We start from the raw sequence: 25,432 nt of genomic DNA, 5'->3' as shown, positions 1-25,432 counted from the left end.
GTAAGGACACACAAAATCTAGAAAAGAAGATAAAAAATTAGCTTAGAGATTCATAGCCATTTTTAAGGTTAACTCTCAGGGTGCTCAAATATATAATTACTTCATCTGGTGGAAAGGGGGGGGGGGGGGTGAAGAAAGAGAGAAAGATAGAGACATGTAATCTTCAGGAGGCTTCAGTAGGAGAGGGGTAAGACTCAAGGGTGGAGTGATGAGCCAAATCCAAATGGAGGAAAGCATATGAACAGTATTATTTATGAGGCAGATATAGCATGGAGGATGAAAATGAGTAGAAGAATAGAAGTAGCAGCACCTCAATGAAGTGAAAGTTATAATACTAGGAATATCTAAACCTTACTCGAGGCACTGGTAGTCTCTCCCCTCCCCCCCCCCCCCCCCCTCCACACACACACACACACACACACACACACACACACACACACACACACACACACACACACTCACTCACTCACTCACTCACTCTCTCTCTCTCTCCAGGTGGAGGCTGTGAGGTGCCACCAGTCAACTGTGAACTGTGACAGTCCTCATGAAAAACGATGAAGGTGCGCAGTTTCATCACTTGTGAGTTAACAGAATTTCCAAATCTAGGATCTCCTCAATGCTACTAAATAAGGAAACCTTGGATTGCTTGAAAAGATTTCTCCTGTGTGTGTAAGTAAACTGGCTACTGGCATATCAAGGTAGATAATGTTCACTAGGAAAAGTCTGCCTACAAAACACATAATGGGTTCTGGAAATTCAAATTTATGCCATTTGGCCCATGTAAGATTCGAACGACCATCAAATATAAGATACTCAACATTTTCTGATACCTCAAAGGAATGACACCTTTTTGCTACCTACCCAACATTACATTTTCTTGAAGACAGCTAAATTTAATTAATACAGACCTATAGGTCTGCAAAGACTTGAGGATGGGAATTTATACGTAAGCAGGTTCTATGTGCCACAACATTTTCATTCTTTTGAAAATAAAGAGACTATTTCTTTGGTTCAGGTGAAGACCCATGTAATGGACACACTGCATAATTGTTGTTAAGGTGCTTAGATGCTCTTCGTATTTCTCTAGGCTGAGAATTTGTTTAGCAAATTTGGGGTTTTCCACCAATCACTTGTTGTAGTGTACTTCGGTGGTGTACACTGCAATGGTGGAACATGTTTTGGGGCATAGAAGGCTGTGTTTTATTGCCTGGCTGACAAAGTTTACCAAGTATGGGAATGAGTTAGTTCACAACTTTTAGGGCATCTCAGCTGTATACTCTTACCAGGAAAAATGGGCTTAGTCTAAACAAACTTTCACATGACCATAAACCATGTCTTTATATTAAGCACTCCTACTGATAATGAAGTGAAGGTATAAAATATTAATATTAAATTACTAGCAACCATAAATGAAACAGAGAAGATGACAGTTGTCATTTATTGGTACTAATCATCATGCAATGACATGAAGTAACTTATAAAAACAATGTAAAAGTGAAATTAAGGGCAAAACATTTTCTACATTCCATTCATTAGTGGGTTCAAATAACCATGGTGAAAACTGATAGTGTCATAAATATGAATACAGAAACTGCAAGGACCCTTGAACTTTGGCTTGAAAATATGCAGTTTATCACTGAACCCTTTCAGTTCTTGTTCAAGCCAATTTTAAAAAAGCATGCGCAGTGCATACACACTTCTCTGCATTAAAAAAACTGCATGCTCACCACACACAGATCTTTTTTCTGTCTTTTGTTGTGAGCTGATATAATTTTTGCTTTGAAAAAATTCTATCACAGCAAAAACAAAATCCTTGATAAAATTAGACATGTTGCACCATGAATGTAAGAATTCAGAGCTTATTAAATAATATAATACATTACATCATGAATTTTACCACCAAATGTGGCCTCATTGGTACACTACAGACTAAAACTATTCACTGGATCTGAACTGAGTTGTTCCACAATGCTACTTATTTATATACTCCTACACACATGTTCCATTAATCCTATCACAAGGACAAGGCGTTCAGGGCTGTGGAACAATTCTGAATGCATATTAAAGGGCAGAGGCAGTGACTGCAGGCTAATTCTGTAATATAACTAACAATTCATTTGAACTAGTGCTAATATACTCTAACTGATAATCAAGTAACTACTTTGAAAAATATATACAACCACTGTGGCTCCTGTAAGGTTACTCAGCTGCTGTTTTTATCTAACACCTCTTTTTCATTGCTACTGATGTTGTTGTCAATCTTAAGACTGGTTTGATGTAGTCTCCCTGCTTCTCGATCTTGTGCAAGCATCTTTACCTGTGCTTATTTACTGCAGCTTAATTCATTTAAACCTGATTACTGTATGCAATCCCACACATTCTTTACCCATCTCTCTGCCATTTCCCTTTGCTACCAAACTGACTTGAAGCTCCAGACAGTGACCCATTAAGTTTCACTTCATTAGTTATCAAATCCTGTCTTCAGCATTGTTCCGTAACATCACATTTCAAAAACTCATTTTCCCTACTTGTCTATACCATTTATCTTGCACATTTCACTTCCATACATCATACTCTAGAAAAATGCAGCCAGAAAATACATCCTAACACTTAAATTTATACTCAATGTTAACAAAATTTCACTGTTTCAGAAATGGTTTGCATTTTATAGGAGCTTTATTGTGACTAGCATTTTATTTTGATCACCAACTAGCAAAACTCATCTACTACTTTTAATGTCTCATTTACAAGCCTAATTCCTTTGGCATTATTCAACTTAATTTAGTTACTTTTGGTATGCTTTGTTACTTCTGTTTTTGTTTATCCAGGAACCTTTATTCACGATATTGTCCATTCCTATCAACTATTCTTCCAAGACCTTTGCTATCTCCAACAGAACCATTTAACATGATTGCAAGCCTCAAAGTTTGTTTTTCCTCCCTAAATTTACTTTCCCAAAGTTCTCACTGTTTGGTATAAAATTGAGAATAAACTACAACCCTGTCTCACTTCCCTCTCAACTACTGCCTCTCTTTCATGTCCTTGAACTTGTGTAAAAATAGTTATTTTCAGTGCAAATGGTAGACAACCTTTTGTCCCCAGTATTTTATCCTGGGTAACTGTAATTTCAAAGTGTGTCCAAAAAAACTCTAAATCTTAAAATGTTATACATGTAGGTTTGTCTTTCTTCAATGTCTCTTCTAAGGCAAGTCACAGGGTCAGGACTGCCTTTCGTTTTAATATACTTCTCCAGAGCTCCAGGTAATCTTCTATCAATTTTCTACTATTCTGCTCATAGTTCAAGCTAACATTCTGCAATCTTGACTTATTAAACTCATAGTTTGGTAATTATAATGCCCGTAGCACTTGCTTTTTTTTATATTGCGATTATTACGTTGTTCTATTCAGCTTGACGTTGTCTCATCTCTTTCATATTTCTAATATATATAAGGCAGAACAGTTTTGTCATGGATAGTTATCTCAAGAATTTTAATAATTCTGAGGGAATGATGTACCTTAGAGGCCTAATAACATTCTTGCTCTAGTTTGAACTATGGAATGAGCACTGAAGTTGAAGTTTACACAATACAAGAATATACAAGCATTTGCAGGTCATGCAAATATGCTACACCCTAATTTTTCATTGCTGAATTTTTTGGAAAATGTGTGGCTTATAATCAAGCGAATATGATATTTCACTGTTCTTAATTTTTTCTTCTGGCTTCCACAATGAAACTAACAATATTCCTGCTACTTTGAATCCCACTATGAACTCAAAATTGTTCCAAGACCTTCTAAGAGTGTAATGTTCCTGATGTTAGTGATTGATTTTGTAGGAGTTTGGCTTTTCTCTTGAGAAATGATGGCCGATTGTGAGTAGACTCACCTTTATTCTTGACCATGGATAAAACCCTGACTTCATCTTCTGATTCAGCAGTCTTATACATAATTTTCTACAATGAATTTTGACTTTTTACTCTCTTGCTGTAGTTTACAAACCATTTACTTCTTAACTGAACTTTTAATCGTTCTGAAGTATGCAAATATACAACAAATAATGAAGTTTTTTTCCCCCTCCACATGTACCACAAACTTCTGATAAAAGCAAGAGCCAACTACACCAATTGCGTAACATATAGGAAAAAGGAGTGAAAGTTATATAAAGCTCCCATTCCTTTTCTTATGCAAGAAGTAATGTATGACTCTCTTTTTAATTATTGAAATTTTTTGTACTACTGAATTATTGAGATGAACATAATTAAATTACTTCTTACATACAATGCACAATTTTAATTTGTAAACAGGATGTTTACTCTGTAACGAATTAATGGATACATTTGGGGATGGAGCCAAGAGGAGGCGGAGGAGGAGGAGGAGGAGGAGGAGGAGGAGGAGGAGGAAGAAACAACAGAAGAAACGGCACAAGTAATACTGGACAATGTAGCATTTAAGTATGCTAAATGACAGGGGCAGTAATAAGAATGGTGAGGGCAACTTTAACAGTGAAAGGTAATAAAAAGTTGAGGAAAACAGATGGTGAAAAAAAACTTGACAACAAATTGTTGATTATCATCATGTAAGTAAATTCCCAATTCTTTAAAGAAACAAACCTCCCATGTGTAGAACAACATCAAACATCTAATTACTTTACAAAGGATTTAATGTGTTAAATGTATCATGTTAAGGAAGTAAGTAAGAAAAAGTTTAGAAAAGATTTGAAATTATGCTTGAAATTAGTTGGAAGATAGTAAGTATTATCATTATGAAACTGTGGATGAATATAGTATGGGTAATTTGTGCTCCATTTTAAGCAAAAGAAAGTTTTTCATGCACCTTGAGCTGTTTGCCGTACAATGATGTAATTGATATAAGTTTGCAGGTACACAACGATGAATGTAGACATTGTATACAGAGTGTGTTGTGAACAGAGTTAGTAGTATTAAAAAAAAAAAAAAAAATCTGAACACCACCCGAACAGGCCACACAGGCCCAATAGTACCAACCGGCCGCCATGTCATCCTCAGCCACAGTCATCACTGGATGCAGATACAGAGAGGCATGTGGTCAGCACACCACTCTCCCAGCCATATGTCAGTTTATGAGACCGTACACACTACTTCTCAATCAAGTAGCTGCTCAATTTACCTCACAAGAGCCGAGTGCACCCTGCTTGTCAACAGCACTCAACAGACCAGATGGTTAAACATCCAAGTGCTAGCCCACCCCGACAGCACTTAACTTTGGTGATTTGATGGGAACTGGTATTACCACTGCTGCAGGCTGTTGGCATGAGTTAGCAGTATAGTAGTAATAAATTAAAGTCATGATTAATGTTGAAGTTTCACTGCATGTTATTTTAAGCAGAAGCTAGTCTTTCAGTTTCTCTATGTCTTACGAAATCGAAGCTCCTGAACTACATGCCGTACAGATACTATCAGTTGTATATGTGGATCTGTCTGCACACTGTTCTCTGAATAGTCAGCAGGTCTGATGAAGTTTTATTGCATGAACAGCATATGTGAAGTAAGTGATAACCTTTTTCCCTTTTATCATCTTGGGGTGGGATCAGTGAGAAGAAGTTTTGCAAAAGTTTGAAATTATCTGTAAAGTTTTGTGGAAGTCACCAAGTACTCTCATTCTCAAATGCAGGATGAATAAAGTCTTGGTATTTGTGCACCATCAGTTAAGCTGCGTCAAGACGAACACAGTATAAATCCATCATTCTTTTCTTATTGTGTGAAAGTTTTGACCTAAGATTATACCTAGTAATGACTAGCCTATGACAGCCTTTTAAATTTTTAAATTTAGTCACTAGTCACAGAAAATATTGAAAATCAAATTTTTCTCCCTGGAAGCCATTACATAGTCAACCTTCAACTGATACTGGGTTCCAGGGCAGTCAGTTATTAATAAAGACTATGAACAAGGAAAATTTACAGAGATATTTGAATAACACTAATCATTTTCTTTGATAATCCATGTCTTGGCTACGTATTCCTCTGTCCTTTTTTGTCAAAGAATCATATTCATAAGCTGGTACCTTTTGACTCCATTTCCGGCTAACGTCCCAAGGTCGGCAAGGATTAGAAATATCAGCACATTTAAGTGCTATTTGGAGAATGAAGTGTCGATCTTCCGGTCTACGCATATCCAGCAAGTTCTGATCCAGGTAACGCTGTAAGTGAAGAGTAAAATGAAAAGAAAAATAAATAAAATTAAAGTTTGTAACATAAACAGCATCAAATAATACCTAAATCACACAGTAATATTGTTTATAAATTGTATGCAACTTTAATATTCCCAATACTTGCAGAAACTTGCTTAGATGTAATGTGCGACATAAAGCAATACACAGAACTGACAAAATATTTTAATTATGTAGGACACTTATCATACTGACAATTAGTTATTCATATCCAATTTTCTGTAATATTTGGCTGACAAGATGCATTAAAACATCTATACTTCCTTCTGTATGGAGGTAATTTACCTGGAAATGAAAATATCTTGACAATTTCATTTCAGAAGCAAAAATATAATGTGATACTGATGTTATGAACTTAAGTTTATTAGTAGGTAAACATTGTCTAAAAATTCATGCCAACACACATAAATGTCTTCGTAACCGAAATACAGTAGCAGCACTGTAAAGCTACATAATAATCTTCATTATTGCCCAATATGCAAATGCTTTATTTCACTTTGGTTGTATGAAAGCACTCGTATAAGATGGAATTAAGTGTAATAGCTGTAATCATCTCTCTCTCTCTCTCTCTCTCTCTCTCTCTCTCTCTCTCTCTCTCTCCATCCGAACAGGCCTCCGAAGGTCCAACAGTACTGATAGACCGCCATGTCGGCCTCTGCTGATAGGCATCACTGGATGAGGATATGGATGAGCATGTGGTCAGCATACCACTCTCCCAGCCACAATTTTCATTACCAGAACCACTGCTTCTAACTTACGTAGCTCCTCAATTGGCCTCCCAAGGGCTGAGTGCACTTGCCAACAGTTTTCAGCAGGTCTGGATGGTCACCCATCCAAGCGAACAAATGTTACCACTGTGGTATGGTTTTTGACCTCAAATTGTCGTCAGTGAAGTAAAACTCAAAAACACAATGTTTCCCAGTGTGTGGGTTCCTTTAATTATGAAATAATTTTTGTGTTAGCATGAAGAAGTAAATCTGAATTAAGAGAATAAATTGACAAGCAGTGTTTAATAGTTACATCACTCCTTTTAAGATACAGTATTGTCAATGACAGTTGTGGGCTCAGTTAAAGTTTGATTTCAGCTAACAGATCATACGAACAAGAAAAACTGGGCTCTATAAAAAATTTGGAATGTATTGTTAGGTACACATGTCAACTGCTGTGGACGTGGGCATTATCTCCATTAGTGCCAACCAGAGGTGCAATTGTGGCACAAGTTGAGTTACTGTGCAGTGACAAATGAATGGTGTCTACCACCAAGTTTGCATCCACCACTTCAAGTGCTGTTTTCTGTTCCATGCTGTCCACTGACTTGTTGGTTTTAGCAACTGATTTTGTGTTAACAAAACTGTTCAAGTCTATGTGATTGAGCATTTAATAAGAACAGGTAGTACTACACTATCTAATATTCCAGCAGTGGTAAGCCTGATATGATCAGCGCCGAGAAGACTGGTTCACAATAATACTGATTACAGGATGGTACCAACTACAATATCGCAACTGGCCACTTGCTTCACACAATTTTGTTCACATAATCCGGCACTCTTGTTTTCCCAGGTTGAGGTCAGCTTTTGCTATGCCAGAATTACAGTAAATATGACTAAATTTGCATTGAAGTGAACCAGCTCGATCAATGCTATGCTTCCAAAGTTAAGGATATAATCATGGCTCCTCTGGCAGAGAACACCTTCAAAAACTGAGATGAGTTGCAGTGTCACAGGAAGGCCCTATCAGACATAGGTGACAGAAAACCATCCCAGTACCTGCATCGCCTGCACAGCAAGGTGGACATTGGAACAGTGCCTGACACGGATCATTACGATCTATCATACAAAATGATCCATGGAACATGAAAGTAACTAATTAATATCCTACACAATGTTTGGAGCAACCGTATGCCACCACAGGTAAGAACAAATGTCACATTGCAGACAGAGACATTTCTGGATGCAGTTGTGGAACTGGATGTCAGCATCCAAAGAAGCCATTGCTCTGAGTCAACAAGTTAGTGTTGTGATAATGGCTGGTAGCGGCGCATCCATGATCCTTCCCATCTCATGCACAGCTTATGATGATCTTTCCACCAAAGTTGAGGCAGTGAAAACACAGACTGCCACATTGACAATCTAGGAGCTGTTCCTTGACTCAGTCTGTTTTAGACACTGGTCTAGCAACTTTCTGCTTCCACAGAAGATTCAGAGAGCAGGCTAAAAAGTGCACTAGCCCCTGCATCTATGTGTATGCAAACAGTCGTCGGTCGTAGGTGCCACCAACTCCCCAACTATGTCCTGGTGCCTACACATTACTAACAGGGTATCAGGCCGGAATTATGTAACAGACACAGGATCTGACCTTACTACCCTGCACGAAGTGTTACTGTGCTGTTGCTAATTGCCTGCTGTGTTTAGCTTGTCTGCCACAAATAATTCAGCAATTGTGATGATCAGCAAGCAATTATAGGTGCTGATTTCCTAGCTCACTTCTAGCTAATGCCCGATGTAGCAAATGCCCATCTAGGGACTAAAAATAACTGGACTTCCAGCCACTTTGTATCGATGTGATGCCAGAACATATGGCATCAACATCATACAGGTTGTGGACGAGAAGTACAGCCCATTGCTGCATAAATTCCCAACATTAATGAGACCTCCATGTGCATCACAGCAAATTTTAGATGATACTGTCCACCACATAAAAATCACAGATGGACTGCCTGAGTCTTACTGGCCGAGAAGATTGGCTTCATGACACCTCACCATTGATAAGCAGAATTTTAGGCAATGTTGTCAGAAGGCATCATTCAACCTTCCAGTAGCTCATCGGCACCTTGCATTTAGAACCGAAAGGGAGAGGAGCCTAGTGTCCAAGTGGTGATTACAGAGAAAAAGATGTTAAGAAAGCTAAAATTGTATGGCTGTTACACTATGTAGAATGGTGGAAGGTACATAGTTACACTCAACAATCTGATATGCGCACGCGCGCTCGCGCGCACACACACACACACACACACACACACACACACACACAAAATAATTATCTTTATGTCCTGTTAATTGAAATTAGTTATTTGAGCAGATGGAAGCAACTGTTTGCGAGACTGGAGAGGAGATAATTGTGGCTGGAAATGGCAGGTAGGCTATTTTTTGAGAAGGGAGAGGTTGGAGACATTTGCCTTCCTTTTCAATGGAACTTATGAAATGTTAGTTAAATAGTGGTAGCAACCACAAAACAAAGAGGTTAGAGCATTAAAGAGAGAGAAAAATTGCAAAAAGTGCCCAAAATATTAGGGTTAGTGATATAGGAAATGTATTACTGAAGCACTCTCTCTCAATTTCCAGTACTGCTCTGCATTCATGGAAAAACAAAGTGTGCTGTTTACTTGTGACAACACTACAAATTGGAAGAAAAATCAGTGCAAAAAACATAACTGCATACTTCTGTTAATCTGGTACAGTCTCTCTCTCTCTCTCTCTCTCTCTCTCTCTCTCTCTCTCTCTCTCTCTCTCTCTCTCTCTCTCTTTACCTTTAGCTTTTGTTTTTCACTTACGCTAAAAGATCAGTTCTAATGTAGTGATAATCCTGTGGAAAATGTTGTCTGGGGCAGCTGAAACATGACTGGGCAGGTTGGCATTATGTAGCGATACACTGTAGATTTTGAGTTATTTTTCATTTTGAAAAATTTTGCTGTCCCTATCAGTATACCATTTGAATTCCTGCTATAAGTCCCTTGGTTTCAATAGACATACGAACACTTGTATCAACAAAAGCCAAAATTACTATTGTTATTGCTGAAAACAAATCTAGAGTTAACATTAATGTTTCCTGGGCACTGCTGACATTATAAGTAGGTTGATTATCTCATACCTTGAAACGTGTTAGGAACTCTTGCTGTCTAGTGATATCAGTGGCAAGAATAAGTGAGCTGATCTGCCTCTCAAGCTCAGGTCTTGCGTCACCAAGTTGTTCAGCAACATTGCTTTCCAATAGACACCCAATTGCAGAGCGCCAATGGTGGTTTTCCAGAACAGAAGTGTTCTGAAACATTACAGTATTGCTATTATATCACAAAAGAAAGAGACAGGGATTTATTCCATATAAAGTACTAATGGACTCATTGCCAAGTTGTTTTCCTGTTTTGGTAATTAAGTGCTTTCATAATTTGGATGTTCTCAATATTATACAGGCAGTCTCTCACGTTCTACAATGCTAGGTTTACCGAGTCGATAAAAATTACCAAATTCTCAAGATCACAAAATTAAAATACATCACAAAGTCCACCATAATTGCAAAGAACAAAAGAAAACTCAAATTATATATTCCTGATATTGTTGGTTGGAGAGCAAACAGTTAATTCAATATAGAAAAATCTTTTGATACAAATTTTTTTATTGCCTTGACTGTGTGTATGTACACTGGATTACTAGTTCCATACTGTATGTAGCTAGCAGACATCCCAGATGTATGTTGCACTTCCTGATGTGCCGTACTTATATGCCTCTTTCTTTCCATGAAGACACAGCTTTATTTTCTAATGTTCTGCTCTCTTAGTTATTATGAGTCTGATACAATGGCTTTAATACATACATGCGGTTTATCACACAGCATGATTTAGTAACCTGTTCTCTGTATATTTGAAAAGGCAGCTTAGTCCTGTCAAAACTAGTAAGCTAGTGTACATTCATACGTTTGAGGCAATAAAAAACTTCATATCCGAAGCTTTCATTACATCGAAAATCTCAAATCTTCAAAAATTTAAAGTAAATTAACAAGTTTCAAGGTGCTTTTATCTTAAGTCACCTTCTTCAATTTTATTTTAGTTCAGTTCTATTTTTGGAAGTCCTATAAGTGAATGCTTAAGTTAAAAAGAGTTAAAATTGTCATGCATTAATTGCAATGACAAAAATCCAGATACCCATTTTAATTTTATTGGTACATGGCTAAGCTAGGGCATGTTCCCAGAGGCAGGTTTCATCTCTAAAGTCTTCCAGGGAAAAAAAATATTATTGTCAGTATCTCATACAGTTACTGACCAAATTAAAAAAATTTAAATGTTATCCTACTCATCAAGACAATCCTATAGGTAGAGCAACCACAGCTATGAGTAGTCATCTTACTTACTAATCAACTGCTTCAGCTGTATTTAGTCCTTTATTATTGCATCACTATCTGCCTCGTGGCACTAAATGCCAGATCTTCAGGTGAACATATAATGTTGTTTATCAGAACATGCTGCCATGACCCCTGTTCATGATTCCACATAGATCGGAGATGCAGACCCAAACACTATACTGGAGTCCAGTTGTTTTATTCTATGACATACTGCCTTTTAGTCATGTTATGTTCTCACAGACAATGAATGTTTGGTATAAAGTTCTGAGCTTTTATGGTCTAATGTTTTAGTTATACGTTAAACTGAAGATGTGGCTTTTAGTGCCACCAAAACAGTAGTGATCCAGTAGCGAAGGACTAAATACAGCTGAAGCAGTTTATTAATAACCAAGATGACTACTCATCAAGAGCTTATGGTAATTTATGTTAAAGGTTTAACACAATAATTCATGCATTGCAGTTAGAAACTGTGTTGAGACAGCCTAACACACAAATCACCTGGACCATATTTATCAGGACACAAATTACCTGGACCATATTTATGCAATATTTAAGAATGAGAGGACTTGGCACCTTCCAACACAGTTTTCACATAATTTCAATTTTTTTGTAATGTTTCCCGCTGATAACACCAACAAAATGGTGAAAGAGAAGTCTACCGCTTAATTACATCTTCACTGTTCGCAGAGTAAAACTGCAACATTGGCACGACATTTTAAATCCTCACTTCCTTACTATTAATTCTATTCCCAATACAATTTGCAGATAGTATCCACATAGACCACTGAATGTACCTGAAGAATATTATATCACTGTATGATGCATGGTTCAGAAGATTGGAAGCTACATTTTTCAAGGAATTGGGTGTGGGTATATACTAGTAATTAGTAAGGTATCATTTGCTTCATTTTAATATGGGTTGACTTGTAGAAATAAACCACAGCAAGATAATGTCAAGAAAACTGTATAAGTGGGAAGCAAACATTTCAAATTAAGTCCTACATTACTGTGATTTGAAATATCAATATAGCAGAAAACAATGTCATGTCAAAACTACTATCAAATCCAAATCCAAAGGCAAGGTCATCAATGAAGCACAACTTTTAGAACTGAAAGCACATTCACTACTGACACCAAGATTCAGACCAAGACTGATCTCCTGGGAGGAGGGTGCAGCTATTTATACACTCACTGAATACTCCAAACTGCTGGTATTTAAACAAACATTGATATTCAAGAATATACAAATGTAAGAAATTTCAAGCACATGTCAGATATGATAAATACTAAATAACATATTACTGCTAGTGGTCAGGATTGAGCTGGTGCCCTCACCATGCCAACCAGCATCACTAACCATACTGCATGTAGCACAGTTGAGGGCCGTTGCTCCCTCTCCTAGAGAAACAGTGGTTTGACGTTTCAGAAGTTCTCACTGTAGCACACTACACCATCCTGGATACAGTTCTCATCAAATTTCCTCTGCTTGACTGTGTTGGCAGATCCTCAGTTTCAGGCTTGGTTATTACATCCTCTTCAGTCTGATGACCACAGAAGTAACTGTGGTATACACTTCTGTCACTGGGGTTCCTTATAGTGGCTCACAAAGTGAATAACAAATTGGCAGAGACCTGGCCAATGATACATGTGTCTTATTCTGTCTGGAGACTCTACAAATCCCATGATACCAGATGTCGGACCATGGAAATACTTTAGGTTGCTGGCAAAAGGTAAACTAGGATCATGAGTAACCATTTCCGCTCCACAGGATCATAGTTTCTCTTATACAATGCTCTGTTTATTAATTACAACCCTCCTTTGGCTGATTCCTCCTTTCTCAAGGCTTCTTTGATGTTCAGCAGCAATGTCATTTACTGTGATGACAACACTGATTTCATTCACATTGCCATATTCCCTAAAAGAATTCCTGGAAAGATAATTGATATGTTTTTGTTTGTGCTCACTTTTATGTATGACTGTGGCATCATATTCCTGAAACCTCAGAACCCATCTTGCCAGGTGACCCACTGGATCCTTCAGGTGAGTCAGTCAGCATACAGAATGGTACTCCACCACAACAGTGAATGATTTGACAAATAAATATGGCCTGATCTTCTTGATAGCCCAAACAACAGCAAGTCACTATTTCTTAGTTATAGGATAGTTTTCCTCGGACTTTTAGAGTACTGTGGAAGCATAAGCTCTCTCCTTTTCAGCACATTCCTGAATTTGTACTAGCACTGCCCCTATCTCCAAACTGCTAGCATCAGTGTGGAGTTGTCTTGGCATTCTCGTAATACAGTGCAACGGCCAGGACTAGGAAAGATCTGTCTTGCCCCACATTCCATGAAAATGTGCAGTTTCCCTGTGGTAGTTCCTGCAAGGGATGTGCCTTGGTGCATAAGACTTTCATGAATCACTGGCAGATCGAGCACATCCCAAGAAAACTTCTCACATCACAAATATGCTGAGATGGTGGAAAATCTAAAATTACTCTTATTTTTTTTAGATTGGGGGAGACTCCATCACTGTTCACTAGATGCCCCCAGATTTTTATTTCTTGAGTGGTGAAGAGGCACTTTTCAGATTCAGTTACAGGCTTAGATGTTCTACAAATGTCATTTTGGGGGGAGGGGGGGGGGGGGGGGGGGGGGACAGAGTCATCCAGATGGTAAAGGCATGTTGTCCAATCATTCAAGGTATCAAAGTTGGCTGCCCATCGGACTTTCAAGGTAGCTCAAGTATTTCTCAGTCCAAACTATGTAACTCATACAGGTCATCAAGTCAGTATTTTCCCCATCATCCTCATCAACTTTAATTTGTTAGTAGCCTGAATGCTTGTCCATAGTTCAGATATACTTTGCTCCTTTCAAGGGATCTAAGGTGTCATCAATAAGCAGTGATGGATAGACATCTTTCTTCATTATTTTGTTCAGTCATCAGTAGTCAGTGCAGAAACATCATATGCCATTTTTCTTCTTCAGGAAGACCACAGAAGAGGACCAAGCACTCTCTGAAGGTTCAGTGACATCATCTTGAAGCATCTTTTCCATTTCCTCCTCATTAATCTGTCCTTCAGTGAGTGACACACTACATATGGGCTAATTGGTGGACAATCCCTAGTGCTGATACAGCGTTTCCCATCTGCCATTTGCTGTGTCTTTTCTCCGTTCTGTATCTGGAAGCATCCAAAAATTGACACAGAATACTGACAGCTTTGGATCAAGGCAGTCAGGCAGATGCAGTATTTCTTGATTTCTGAACAGCATTTGACTCAGTACCACACCTATGCTTATTGTCACAAGCACAATCTTATGGGGTTTCAAGTGAAATTAGTTGAGGACATTTTAATCGGTAAGTTGCAACATGCTATGATGCAATATGTTATCTTGGCTGGAGACTCATTGTCACATGTAGAAGTAACTTTGGGTATGCCCCAGGAAAGTGTGTTGGGACCCTTGCTGTTCATGTTGCACGTTAATACCTCACAGACTAACAAACATCAGGCTTTTTGCAGATGATGTAGTTATCTATGATGAACTGTCTGACAGAAGCTGCATAAATATTCAGTCAGATCTAGATAAGATTTCAAAGTGATGCAAAGATTGGCAACTTTCTTTGAATGTTCAGATATGTACAACTGTGCACTTCACAAAACAAAAAAAAGTAGTATCATCAATGATCACATATGTTCAGTCATGGGTAAAGCGGGTTGTGGACTATGGTTTATGGTAGAATACTGGGGAAGTGCAATCAGTCTACAAAGGAAATTGCTTAAAGATCACTCGTGTGACCATTTCTAGAATATTGCTCAAGTGTGTGGGACTGGTACCAGGTAGGATTAATGGGTATATTGAATGTACACAGAGAAGGGCAGGACGAATGGTCACAGGTTGGTTTGATCCAAGGGAAAGTGTATCAGAAGTACAGAAGGAACTGAGCTGGTAGATTCCTCAAGATAAACACAAACTGTCATGAGAAAGTCTATTAACAAAGTTGTAAGAACTGGCTTTAAATGATTACTGCAGGAATACACTACAATACACTACATGTCTCTCACATAGGAATTACTGCATGCACAGTGGCGTTCAAACAATCATTCTTCCCTCACTCCATATGTGAACTGAACCTGAAGAAACCCTAACAACTGGTACAATGAGATGTACCCTCTGTCATGCAGCTCACAGTGGTTTGCAGAGTGTAGATGTAGATGTAGATGTAAACGTAGAAATTGCTGTTACTCCCCAATAGTGTTTCTTAGTTAGGTTAGACCCTAATGGCAGTTTGACAGTAGCTTGCTCCTGTACATTGTCTGCAGCGATAGTACAGCACAATTCTTTGTCGATGACACTGATCTACCATTCCTGGACTCGTTTGGCTGTCACTATGTGCAGAACTTTAGGAATGAGTTGTGGCTGCTCATGACAGTTGGTGATCCTACGTTCTCATTGACCACCTACAATGCTTACCATCGTCGTCGGAATGTAACTTTCTTTTGTGACCCTCAGCAGCTTTTTGCAGTCAACAAATGCTTCACAATTTAAGTGAACATCTTAACCTAACTTGTAGATGATGACAGGATAACAAATTCTTCAGTGACAAACAACCACTGAGACCAATCTTTGTTATGTGCACTTATACTAGCTTTTTCAGTCCAGAGTCCTGATCTTCCACAATCAATGACTGCTTGCGAGAATAACATCATGACTACATTATGTTGAAAAGACAAGTCTGAAAGGCTGTGTTCTGTCATTGATATTTATTGTTGCAATACATGTTCTTGTCAGCTGGAGGTATTCATCTGCAACGTTCAGCACAACTGCCTTTGTATAATGGAATTTAGTCTTCCTTAGCTAATGATGGTAAGCATACGACACTACAGGAAAGAAAACCCGAGCTGTGTTAGCCATCAGTGATGACACCAAAGCAGTTTCCTGCCATCTTGGTAACTGTTGCCCACAGAGGATTTGCATCTGTGGCACCCTCATCCCCATCGAAGGCCATCTCATATAGTTTTCCTGAAGTCAGCAGCTAGGCAGGCTACTAGCACCTCAGTACAGTATGGGGAATGGCTATGGCCCATTGGAAAATGACCTCACCCAGGGTATGGCGATGGATTTCATCCCACAGGTTGACTATAATCATCTGCAGTTGACTAGCACAAACTGTAAATTGAACTATTGGGATGATTGACATTTGACAGCATAGAAGTTGGTTGGTTAGTTAATTAGTTAAATATTCCAGAGATCATTTGAACAATTCTTCTATGAAAATGTTGTGAAACGTATCAGTTTACAGAATATTTATATATGATTAGTATTAACATCAATGAACACATTAGTTTTTTTCTATCAGTTTTTAAATAGAAATTCATACTTACAAGGACTTATCCAAGAGAAAAGATTTTAGGTTGGATTTAAAACCTCTATTCTTCTCTAATTGTGATGGATTATTTATGGCAAGTTTCATTGGCAAATGTATTTCTTCCAATGGGACAGTTGAAATGCCTAACTCCTTGAAGAGCCACCTGCATGATGACCATGAATGACCACCACCCCAGAAAATTATCCTTAAAACATTAATGAGTGGAAATATACAAAATATTTCAGGAGGGTGATTAATTTATTTTTTAAGAATAGCAAACGCAGTTGAACTTAATTATCTGAGAAGCACAGTAATACGCTGCTTCCAGTTCAAGTGTTCATCAATTACATTCACACAAAAATTTGGAGTATTCCTTCCTACCAACTAATTCCTTTTCATGTGGTGCATCAGATGTTGGTAAGAGTATTAGCTGTACAAAAATAAATGTAGTGTGTTTTCACAAAATTTATCGAGAATGAATTTTCAGTGAACCAATTAATAACCCTTTGATTAATATGATTCACAATCTCTTCTGTTGCCCATAATCTCTAAAATTTGAAACTCACATTATGTCTGCACATACTATACAATGTGTGTTGCCTGTCCACTGTGGAAGCACACCAGCATATTATCCTCTGCCCTCCAAATCTGAAGATCATTGTACTTGACAGAGGAATTGATTGTACCTACACTGACTGGATGCTGTATTTTTGTTTGATGGTTGCGGTGTAAGTTCGAGCTGACAGAGTCTGTTTTCATGATTCGACTAGTAGCGGAGATTGATAGTGAAGATCAGTATACCTCTTCTACAACACACTCTATTACCTATTGAAGAATGACCTTGACCTGCATGGTTACTGTCTTGTGTATTCTGTCTGATGTTTCTGGTTGCCACACACTTCTGTATCTCTTCTCTTACTATCAAACATATGTGGGAGGCTAGAGTGTGGTGGTCTTCCACAGTTACCATAGAAACTACATTTGGCAGTTGATAATACCTCTTTCATCAAAGTCTCTTCTGTTACATTTCCTTGATTTTCTGGCATCATTGGGTGAATTTGTCTGTCATTGGGACATTCTTTACAGGAAGAGATTGGCACACGTCTTCTGTAACAGTCTTCACTTAGTGTGAGACTTTGTTGGCTTCTCTCATACTTGGATTTACAATGTGACACAAGTACAAAATAATTCTTTATGTACTACTATGTTGTTTCTTCATGATGCTGAATCCTATTCTTCACTTCTTGTTCTGCTCAGCAGATTTGCTGCTGATTGTTGCAAAACATTTTATTCATTTCAGTCTGGAATATGTCCCAGCTACGGAGTGTATCTTCACTGTTCATGAATGATTAGTGTGGTGTGCCAGCCATCTAATAGTACACATTTACCATACACAACATACCATCCCAAAAGGTATATCTAGCAACTCTGTCAAATCCTTTCAGCTATTTTGCTGGGTCCTGATCAGGATCTCTGGAAAACACTGATAGATTACCTGTCCATGTAAGTAACGGCTTTTACATTGCCTAATTGGAGCCATGGTGACACATTTTCACGTGCCCAGCATGTCCAGTAAACAATCTCATGTCGAAAACAGAACAGAGTTCAAATCCAAAGGCAGAGTTGTCAGTGAAGCACAACACTTAAAACTGATAGCTCATATATTACTAACACCAACATACAGCTAGAACAGAAATGACCCATTGCATATTCTAGAATGCTTGTATTAATACAGACATAGAATATTCTAGACTATACAAATATTAAAAATATAATTTATTTCAAGTACTTTCCAACAACGATCAATATTAAGCAACAAATAGTTGTCAGTGGCCAGGTTTGAACTGGTGACCCTCAGCACGCCAGCCATGGAACTAATCATTAAGCTACACTCCATGCACTACAGCTCTCAGGAATTTCATTGCCTTCCATAATATGTACAAATTTAGTTACTCATATGCGAAACAATATAGAAACATCTTTGAAGTAGTAATTATGATTTTAATACTATTCTGTACATAATATTCAGGTCCTTATTTTTTACTAAATTAAAACGTTCCACATCACACACAGATCAACAAATATTCCTTATTGGTGCTATGGGCTCTAAATTGTCTAATTATCAATACTTTCAACACACTTTTTTTAATGTCTGAATTATTCTAGACATCAAACATTCAGATCTACACCGATACTCTGACAACCACTGGGAAATGAATAACATACAGTGCTTCTCGTAGTATCTGTTATTATGGCTTCTTCTCATTCCATTCACATATGGGGTGTGGGAAGTTTGACTGTTTAAATGTCTTTGTGTGCTCTGTAATTCATTTAATCTTGCACAATCTGGATCTGCATGTAGGTGGTTGCAGCAGATACTGAGAGCGATCATTTTAATCCATTTCTTGAGACTTCATAACTACACTTTCTTGGGATTGTTTGCATCTACCTTCAAATGTCTGCCAGCTCAGTTTCTTCAACGTCTCTGTGAGGCTCTTCCATGGGTCAGACAAGCCTATGTCTGTCTTGCACTTCTCTGTATATGTTCAATACCTCCACTGGTACTATTTGCTATGGATCCTTCACACTTTAGCAACATTCTAGGATGCATCACACGAGTGATTTCCTCTGTATGTAGACTGATTGCTTTTTTCTTAGTATTGTACTAATATATCGAAGTCTGTCACTTTTTTTAGCTACAACTGAGACTATGTAATTGTTCCCATTTCATATCTGTAGGAAGTGCTACACCCATGTATTTGTATGGGATATGATTCCAACTGAGACTAATTATTACTGTAGTCTTACAATACTATGATTGTTAATTTTGTTGAGTTCATAATTAATTATATATATCTGAACATTTAAAGCAAGAGGATAATCTTTGCATTACTTTGGTTCTTATCAAGATCTGACGGAATATTTTTGCAGCTTTTTTCAGAGAGTACTTCATTACAGACAACTGCCTCATCTACAAAAAGTCTGACACTGTTGTCAGTATTGTCTGCAGTGACATTAACACACAACATGATAAAAAAGAATCCCAACAAACTTCTTCAGGGTGCGCCCAAAGTTTCTTCTACATCTGTCAATGACTCTCCATCCAAGACAGCATGCTGCATCCTCCTTACCAAAAATGTCTCCAGTCCACTCACAAATTTCATTTAGCATCCCATTCGATTGTACTTGCAATAAGTGTACTAGTGACATGGGGGTATTAAGTCAAATGCTTTTTCGAAATTGAGAAATATTGCATGTATCTGAGTGACTTGATTCATGACTTTCGATATGTCATGTGAGTAAAGTGCAAATTGGGTTTCACAGTCAGTGTACCTAGGAACCATGTTGGTTGGCATGGAGGAGATCATTCCGTTCAAGATATCTCATACATTTTGAGCTCAGAGTATGTTCTGGATTCTACCACAAATGAATGTTAACAATATTGGATGGTAGTTTTGTGGGTCACTTCTACTGCCCTTCTTGTACATGGTTGTGACCTGTGCTTTCTTTTATTCAAGGGATCTATGGTAGATTACAGTTAAAAGAGGGCCTAACCCAGCTGAAAATTCAGTAAAGAATATGATTGAAGTTCCTTTGGACCCTAGAGCTTCATCCAATTTTTAGAGATTTCAGCTGTTTCTCAACAATCAGTGTTGTCAATACTGACATTGATATCTATGAGTATGTTATGAAAAGGTATGCCTCCAAATTTTTTACGTTAAAACTCTTAAGACTTTTTATATAAAATTAATGTTATTAATATCCTACATCTTTATTCTTCACATCTACACATTTATTTCTCAACAAAGTCACCCTGGCAATGAACATGTATCTCCCAGTGAGAAACCAGTCTTGTTGATAACATCACTGTATATGGTGTGACTTTTCTGATGGAGCCACAACCTCTCCTCTGCTTGCACTGCACCATCACAATCACAGTGTGTTCTATAAGTTTTGGAAACAGATTAAAATTGGATGAGGAAAAGTCAGTACAGTATGGAGAATGATCAATGACAGTGAACCCAAGGTGTCAGATTGTTCCAGATGTCACAGAACTCATCTGTGGTCTGGCATTGTCATGATGAAGGAGAGGGTGCACCATGTGGGGATGAGAGCTTCAAATTCAAAACCGAGTTACAGCATACTGTTTCTCAAGCACTGACACAGTCACGCTAAACACTGCCATGTTACATGCTAGTATTCGGAGCTCTCTAGTGGCAGAGGGCTGCAAATATGTAGACATGAAGAATGAAGATATAGGATGTTAATGTTAGTTAAAAATCAGTAAGAGTTTTCATGTAAACAATTTGCAGGCATTACTTTCGAGCATTCCCTGATATAGTGCTCATCTTCACAATGATGCGAGAATTAATTTGGGGCAATGCCTCTGGATTTTCATTTGTAGAGGAACATTTGAAAACCATTTTCAGCAATTCTGCTTTTGCTTTGCCACCCTCAATGTCATTCCTGCCTCACCCATGAGTGTCTGGACACTAACTTTGTACACTGCCAACCTTTACATATGACCACAATTACTTTGGGTTTTGTGAGAGATTATTCAATTACACTCTGCCATCATAGTCAAAGGCTTCATGCATTGCCCTCATGACAGCCAACCATATTCCATTCATCATATTCCTATATCTATCCCTATGCTTTGTTTTACCCCTATTATGCTGTTGACTCTGTTTATTTAGAAGCATCTTTGCAGTGACTGTATTCCATGGTGTGCCCCTTCCACTGTGGACTTGACTGACCCCCCCCCCCCCCCCCCCATTTATCACCAACTTTAGCACCTAACTAAATGAATCGTAGAATGAAGTTATTTTTAAAATGATGAAACGTGAATGATATTTAGAGTGTGAGTGTGAGTGTGAGTGTGTGTGTGTGTGTGTGTGTGTGTGTGTGTGTGTGTGTGTGTGTGTTAGAATGAATGATGAAGGAATTTGTGGTGTATCACAAGTGCTACCCAAATTCCCTCTCAGAAAAGGAAGTTAACTATCTACAGTGAGGGCACACACTTGTTACAAAACATGCTTCCCCTACATTACTCCTCCCCACTGCGCCACATGCTTGACCTGAACACTACAACCCCATTTAAAATCAATCAAGTTACATTTACTGTTTGTAAATTACTTCATTGGTGCACTTCTTACTTAAGAACTTATGAAAATTTGATGACTTCAGACTGTTAATGCTTTGTTTCTAATCACTCTTATAATAATATTAAAAATGTGTACAGCATTATAGTAGCCCTTATGTAGTTACTGCTGTGTTTCGCTGTCAGTTAATTCATTTATCTGTTTCAAAACGAGTAATGAAGCAATTTCTCAACTATTGCAGGTACTATCTATAACTTTGAGAAGACGTTCTCTAGAGATAGTTAGCATTTGTTTTATAAACATGTCTCACTTTTATCTTGAGCAATGTATGGGACAAAGCATAACATATATGTGTAGTGGGTGGACTAAGGGAGGAACCTATAACCTCTACTGCATTAATGTTACTAATTGGAAAAAGTAATTATTGACAACTCACATTATCAGTATCAGAGTCTTACAAGTATCAAATCATTTACTTTTTTATAAAATAAAGAACAAACCGCCTTCAGTCACAAGTTGCGTTTATTTACTGCACTATGCATTTTGAGCCCTGGAGGCTCATCTTCATCTTCAGGTGCTTTTTAGTGATTTACATCAGGTTTTTTAGTTGTTTGCAGTTTAACATTGTATGATGTCAGCTTCTGTTGTGCTGTTAGTATACACAATACACATTTTTAATTTTTGCTGTACATATTGGGATATATACATTGTCACACACTTTTTCACACATTGTAGTAGAGAATCTTTGGCACGTTTACGTTCTGCTACTACAATGTGTGAAAAAGTGTGTGATAAAAATAAAATAGAAAGAAACTTCCACATGGGAAAAATATATTAAAAACAAAGATTCCAAGACTTACCAAGCGGGAAAGCGCTAGCAGACAGGCACATGAACAAAACACACAAACAAACACACAGAATTACTAGCTTTCGCAACCGATGGTTGCTTCTTCAGGAAGGAGAGGGAAAGACGAAAGGATGTGGGTTTTAAGGGAGAGGGTAAGGAGTCATTCCAATCCCGGGAGCGGAAAGACTTCCCTTAGGGGAAAAAAAGGACAGGTGTACACTTGCACACACACGTGTGTGTGTGTGTGTGTGTGTGTGTGTGTGTGTGTGTGTGTGTGTGTGTGTGTGTGCGCGCGCGCGCGCGCTACCCTCTCCCTTAAAACCCACATCCTTTCGTCTTTCCCTCTCCTTCCTGAAGAAGCAACCATCGGTTGCGAAAGCTAGTAATTCTGTGTGTGTGTTTGTGTGTTTTGTTCATGTGCCTGTCTGCCGGCGCTTTCCCGCTTGGTAAGTCTTGGAATCTTTGTTTTTAAAGTGTGTGATAATGTATACATCCCAGTATGTACTGCAAAATTAAAGATGTGTATTGTGTATACCAACCGCACAACATAAGCAGACATCATACAATGTTAAACCGCAAACAACTAAAAAACCTGATGTAAATCACTAAAAAGCACCTAAAAATGAGCCTCCAGGGCTCTAAAGGCATAGTGCAGCAAATAAACGCAACTTGTGACAGAAGGCGGTTTGTTCTTCATTTTACAAAAGTAAAACAGTCATGGACAAAACACTGAAAAACAATGGATAAAAATAAAGCATTTACTTTTTACCCCTCAGAGAATTTCATTTTACCCCTCACGGAGTAATTATCTGCAAGTTGCTAACTATCCCCAGGTTGACAGCCGTAGTTCCACATACTTCTCTCCACAGCTAAATGTTTTAAGTTCCTTACTGGGGTATGATCCTACTGCATCTTTATCTCGTTTGGTGAAAATATACATCCTTCTACTTGTTTTTGTTGCCTTTGTGCTCTGTTTATCGCTATTAGATCCAATACACTTCCATTACAGGATAAAGTGGCAAGGAGAGCTGCATCAAACCAGACTGAAGGCCACAACAACATCCATCATCAGTCAGGCAGTTCTCAGAGAATCATTTTTATAATATTTAGGAAGACATCTTGTCCGGCTCACCATCTGAAAACTGTTATTTTCTCCATCGATTGTTGGACGATTAAAGTCTCCTCCAAGAATGAAAGTATGGCTGGGGATTTATGAACTAGCGAATGTAGGTTTTCCATAAGTTTTCAGTTATATCCGGAGATGAGCCTGGTGGCTGATTGAAGGATGCGATTACAAGTGTACGCCCAACTCTTGATACTGAATGCTATCAGAAAATCTTACATGCAACTCAATTTACTCTTCAGTGGATTTGTGTTTCTTATCTATTGCAATAAATATCTCATCTCCATTTGCTGCTACCACATCCTTTTGATATACATTTAAATTTGTTCCAAATATCTCACAATTTTTGACCAGCCTTCTGTACCTAGTATAAAATCAGCTACACAGCTTTTTAGAGGTGTTTCAAATGCAGGCACTTTATTGTAATTGGTTCAGCAGTTAATTGCTAGGAATTTCATACTCTCACCTTTAAGAGGCAGAAAAAAATTGCTTTTGAAGAAGTGCATGAGGAAATAAGAACTGTTGACAAAATTGTAAATAGTTGAATTTCAACTTCAGAAACTAATGTTGACACCAAACTACCCCTTCTTGAAAGTAGTTTTGTTGAACATGTGAAAACAGTAGACAGGAAACTTACAGAAAATGTAAAATTAAGTAACACCAAAACTGACACCCCAGAAAGTAGTGTTTCTGTTTTAAGCAAAAAAGTTGAAAAATCGTCAAATGAACGATGTTGGTAGCATGTTTTGCAACATTCCAGTGAAAAACTTCTCAGGTTAAGACACTTCACATCCTGTAGATTCGCTGCATCGCTGAAGAGATAATCTTGTATCTAATATGACTATGAAAATCAAGTTTGTTAACAAGATTCTGGAAGGTGAAGCATTAAGCTCAAATCAATACACTAATGATGGCACAACCTATATGAGTTTGAGGAAGGATTTTTAGGTAAATTTTGGTCAGAGTTTGAGGGGGAAAAAAACCACAACCAGGGAAAAACAAACACACACACACACACACACACACACACACACACACACACACACACACACACACACACAAAATTTTTTCTACCACATGTAAATAACTATGCGGTTACTGTTTTTTCAAACATTTATGTGAGAACAATTTACATGTGGTAACTTACTATTTTTGCATGTACTGTGTTACTTTTCTACAGGTTATAAATAAGTCATGATTTATATTTTATTACGTTCTTTCAAGAGAAGTAATTAGTTTAATTTTTTTACAGTGTTATTGGTCAATGTTTAGAGTAACATTAAAGTTAAAGGCTCAATCAATTCCTTCTGAGCATTTATTCAGTTTTGAAAATGATTTTCTTTGTGGTATATAGTAAGTTGAATGTCATAATGCTGCATTTGGAATCTGTAACATGGTAATGAGAAAATGAATGTTTCTGTAAGGTGAATTTATTGTTAATGATGGTGTTTAGTGATGAACTGTAAGATGAGAATATTTTGTGAGAAGTGAGAATTTATAAAACAGTCTTATGGTTTTACAATGAGGATAAAAGAAATATATTTTTTTTTACATAAATGAATTAGACAGAGAAAATATTATTATAGTCAGCCCGCGTTAGCAATGCCAAAACATCTAGTGCTTTACTGAATAAAAGATATCTTTATGGAAAATGAAAAAGTAAGAATTTTAAAAGCTTT

The 25,432-nt window shown here is 37.7% G+C and overlaps 1 protein-coding gene across 7 annotated transcripts in view; it reads right to left on the bottom strand.

Moving 5' to 3' along the window:
* Positions 1 to 25,432, bottom strand: part of LOC126365762 (uncharacterized) — a 1,228,930-nt gene that overhangs the window by 144,691 nt on the left and 1,058,807 nt on the right. For all 7 annotated transcript variants that reach the window (XM_050008264.1, XM_050008265.1, XM_050008267.1 and 4 more), the window contains 2 exons: positions 10,073 to 10,243; positions 6,041 to 6,175 (listed from right to left, as the gene is read on the bottom strand). In XM_050008264.1, coding sequence (XP_049864221.1) covers positions 6,041 to 6,175; positions 10,073 to 10,243 — 306 coding nt within the window. The remainder of the gene's footprint in view (positions 1 to 6,040; positions 6,176 to 10,072; positions 10,244 to 25,432) is intronic.

This window comes from Schistocerca gregaria, chromosome 4, assembly GCF_023897955.1.
Source record: "Schistocerca gregaria isolate iqSchGreg1 chromosome 4, iqSchGreg1.2, whole genome shotgun sequence".
Classification (NCBI taxonomy): domain Eukaryota; kingdom Metazoa; phylum Arthropoda; class Insecta; order Orthoptera; family Acrididae; genus Schistocerca; species Schistocerca gregaria.
The sequence above is the reverse complement of the archived record's forward strand: the minus strand, read 5'-3'. Positions and strand labels throughout refer to the sequence as shown.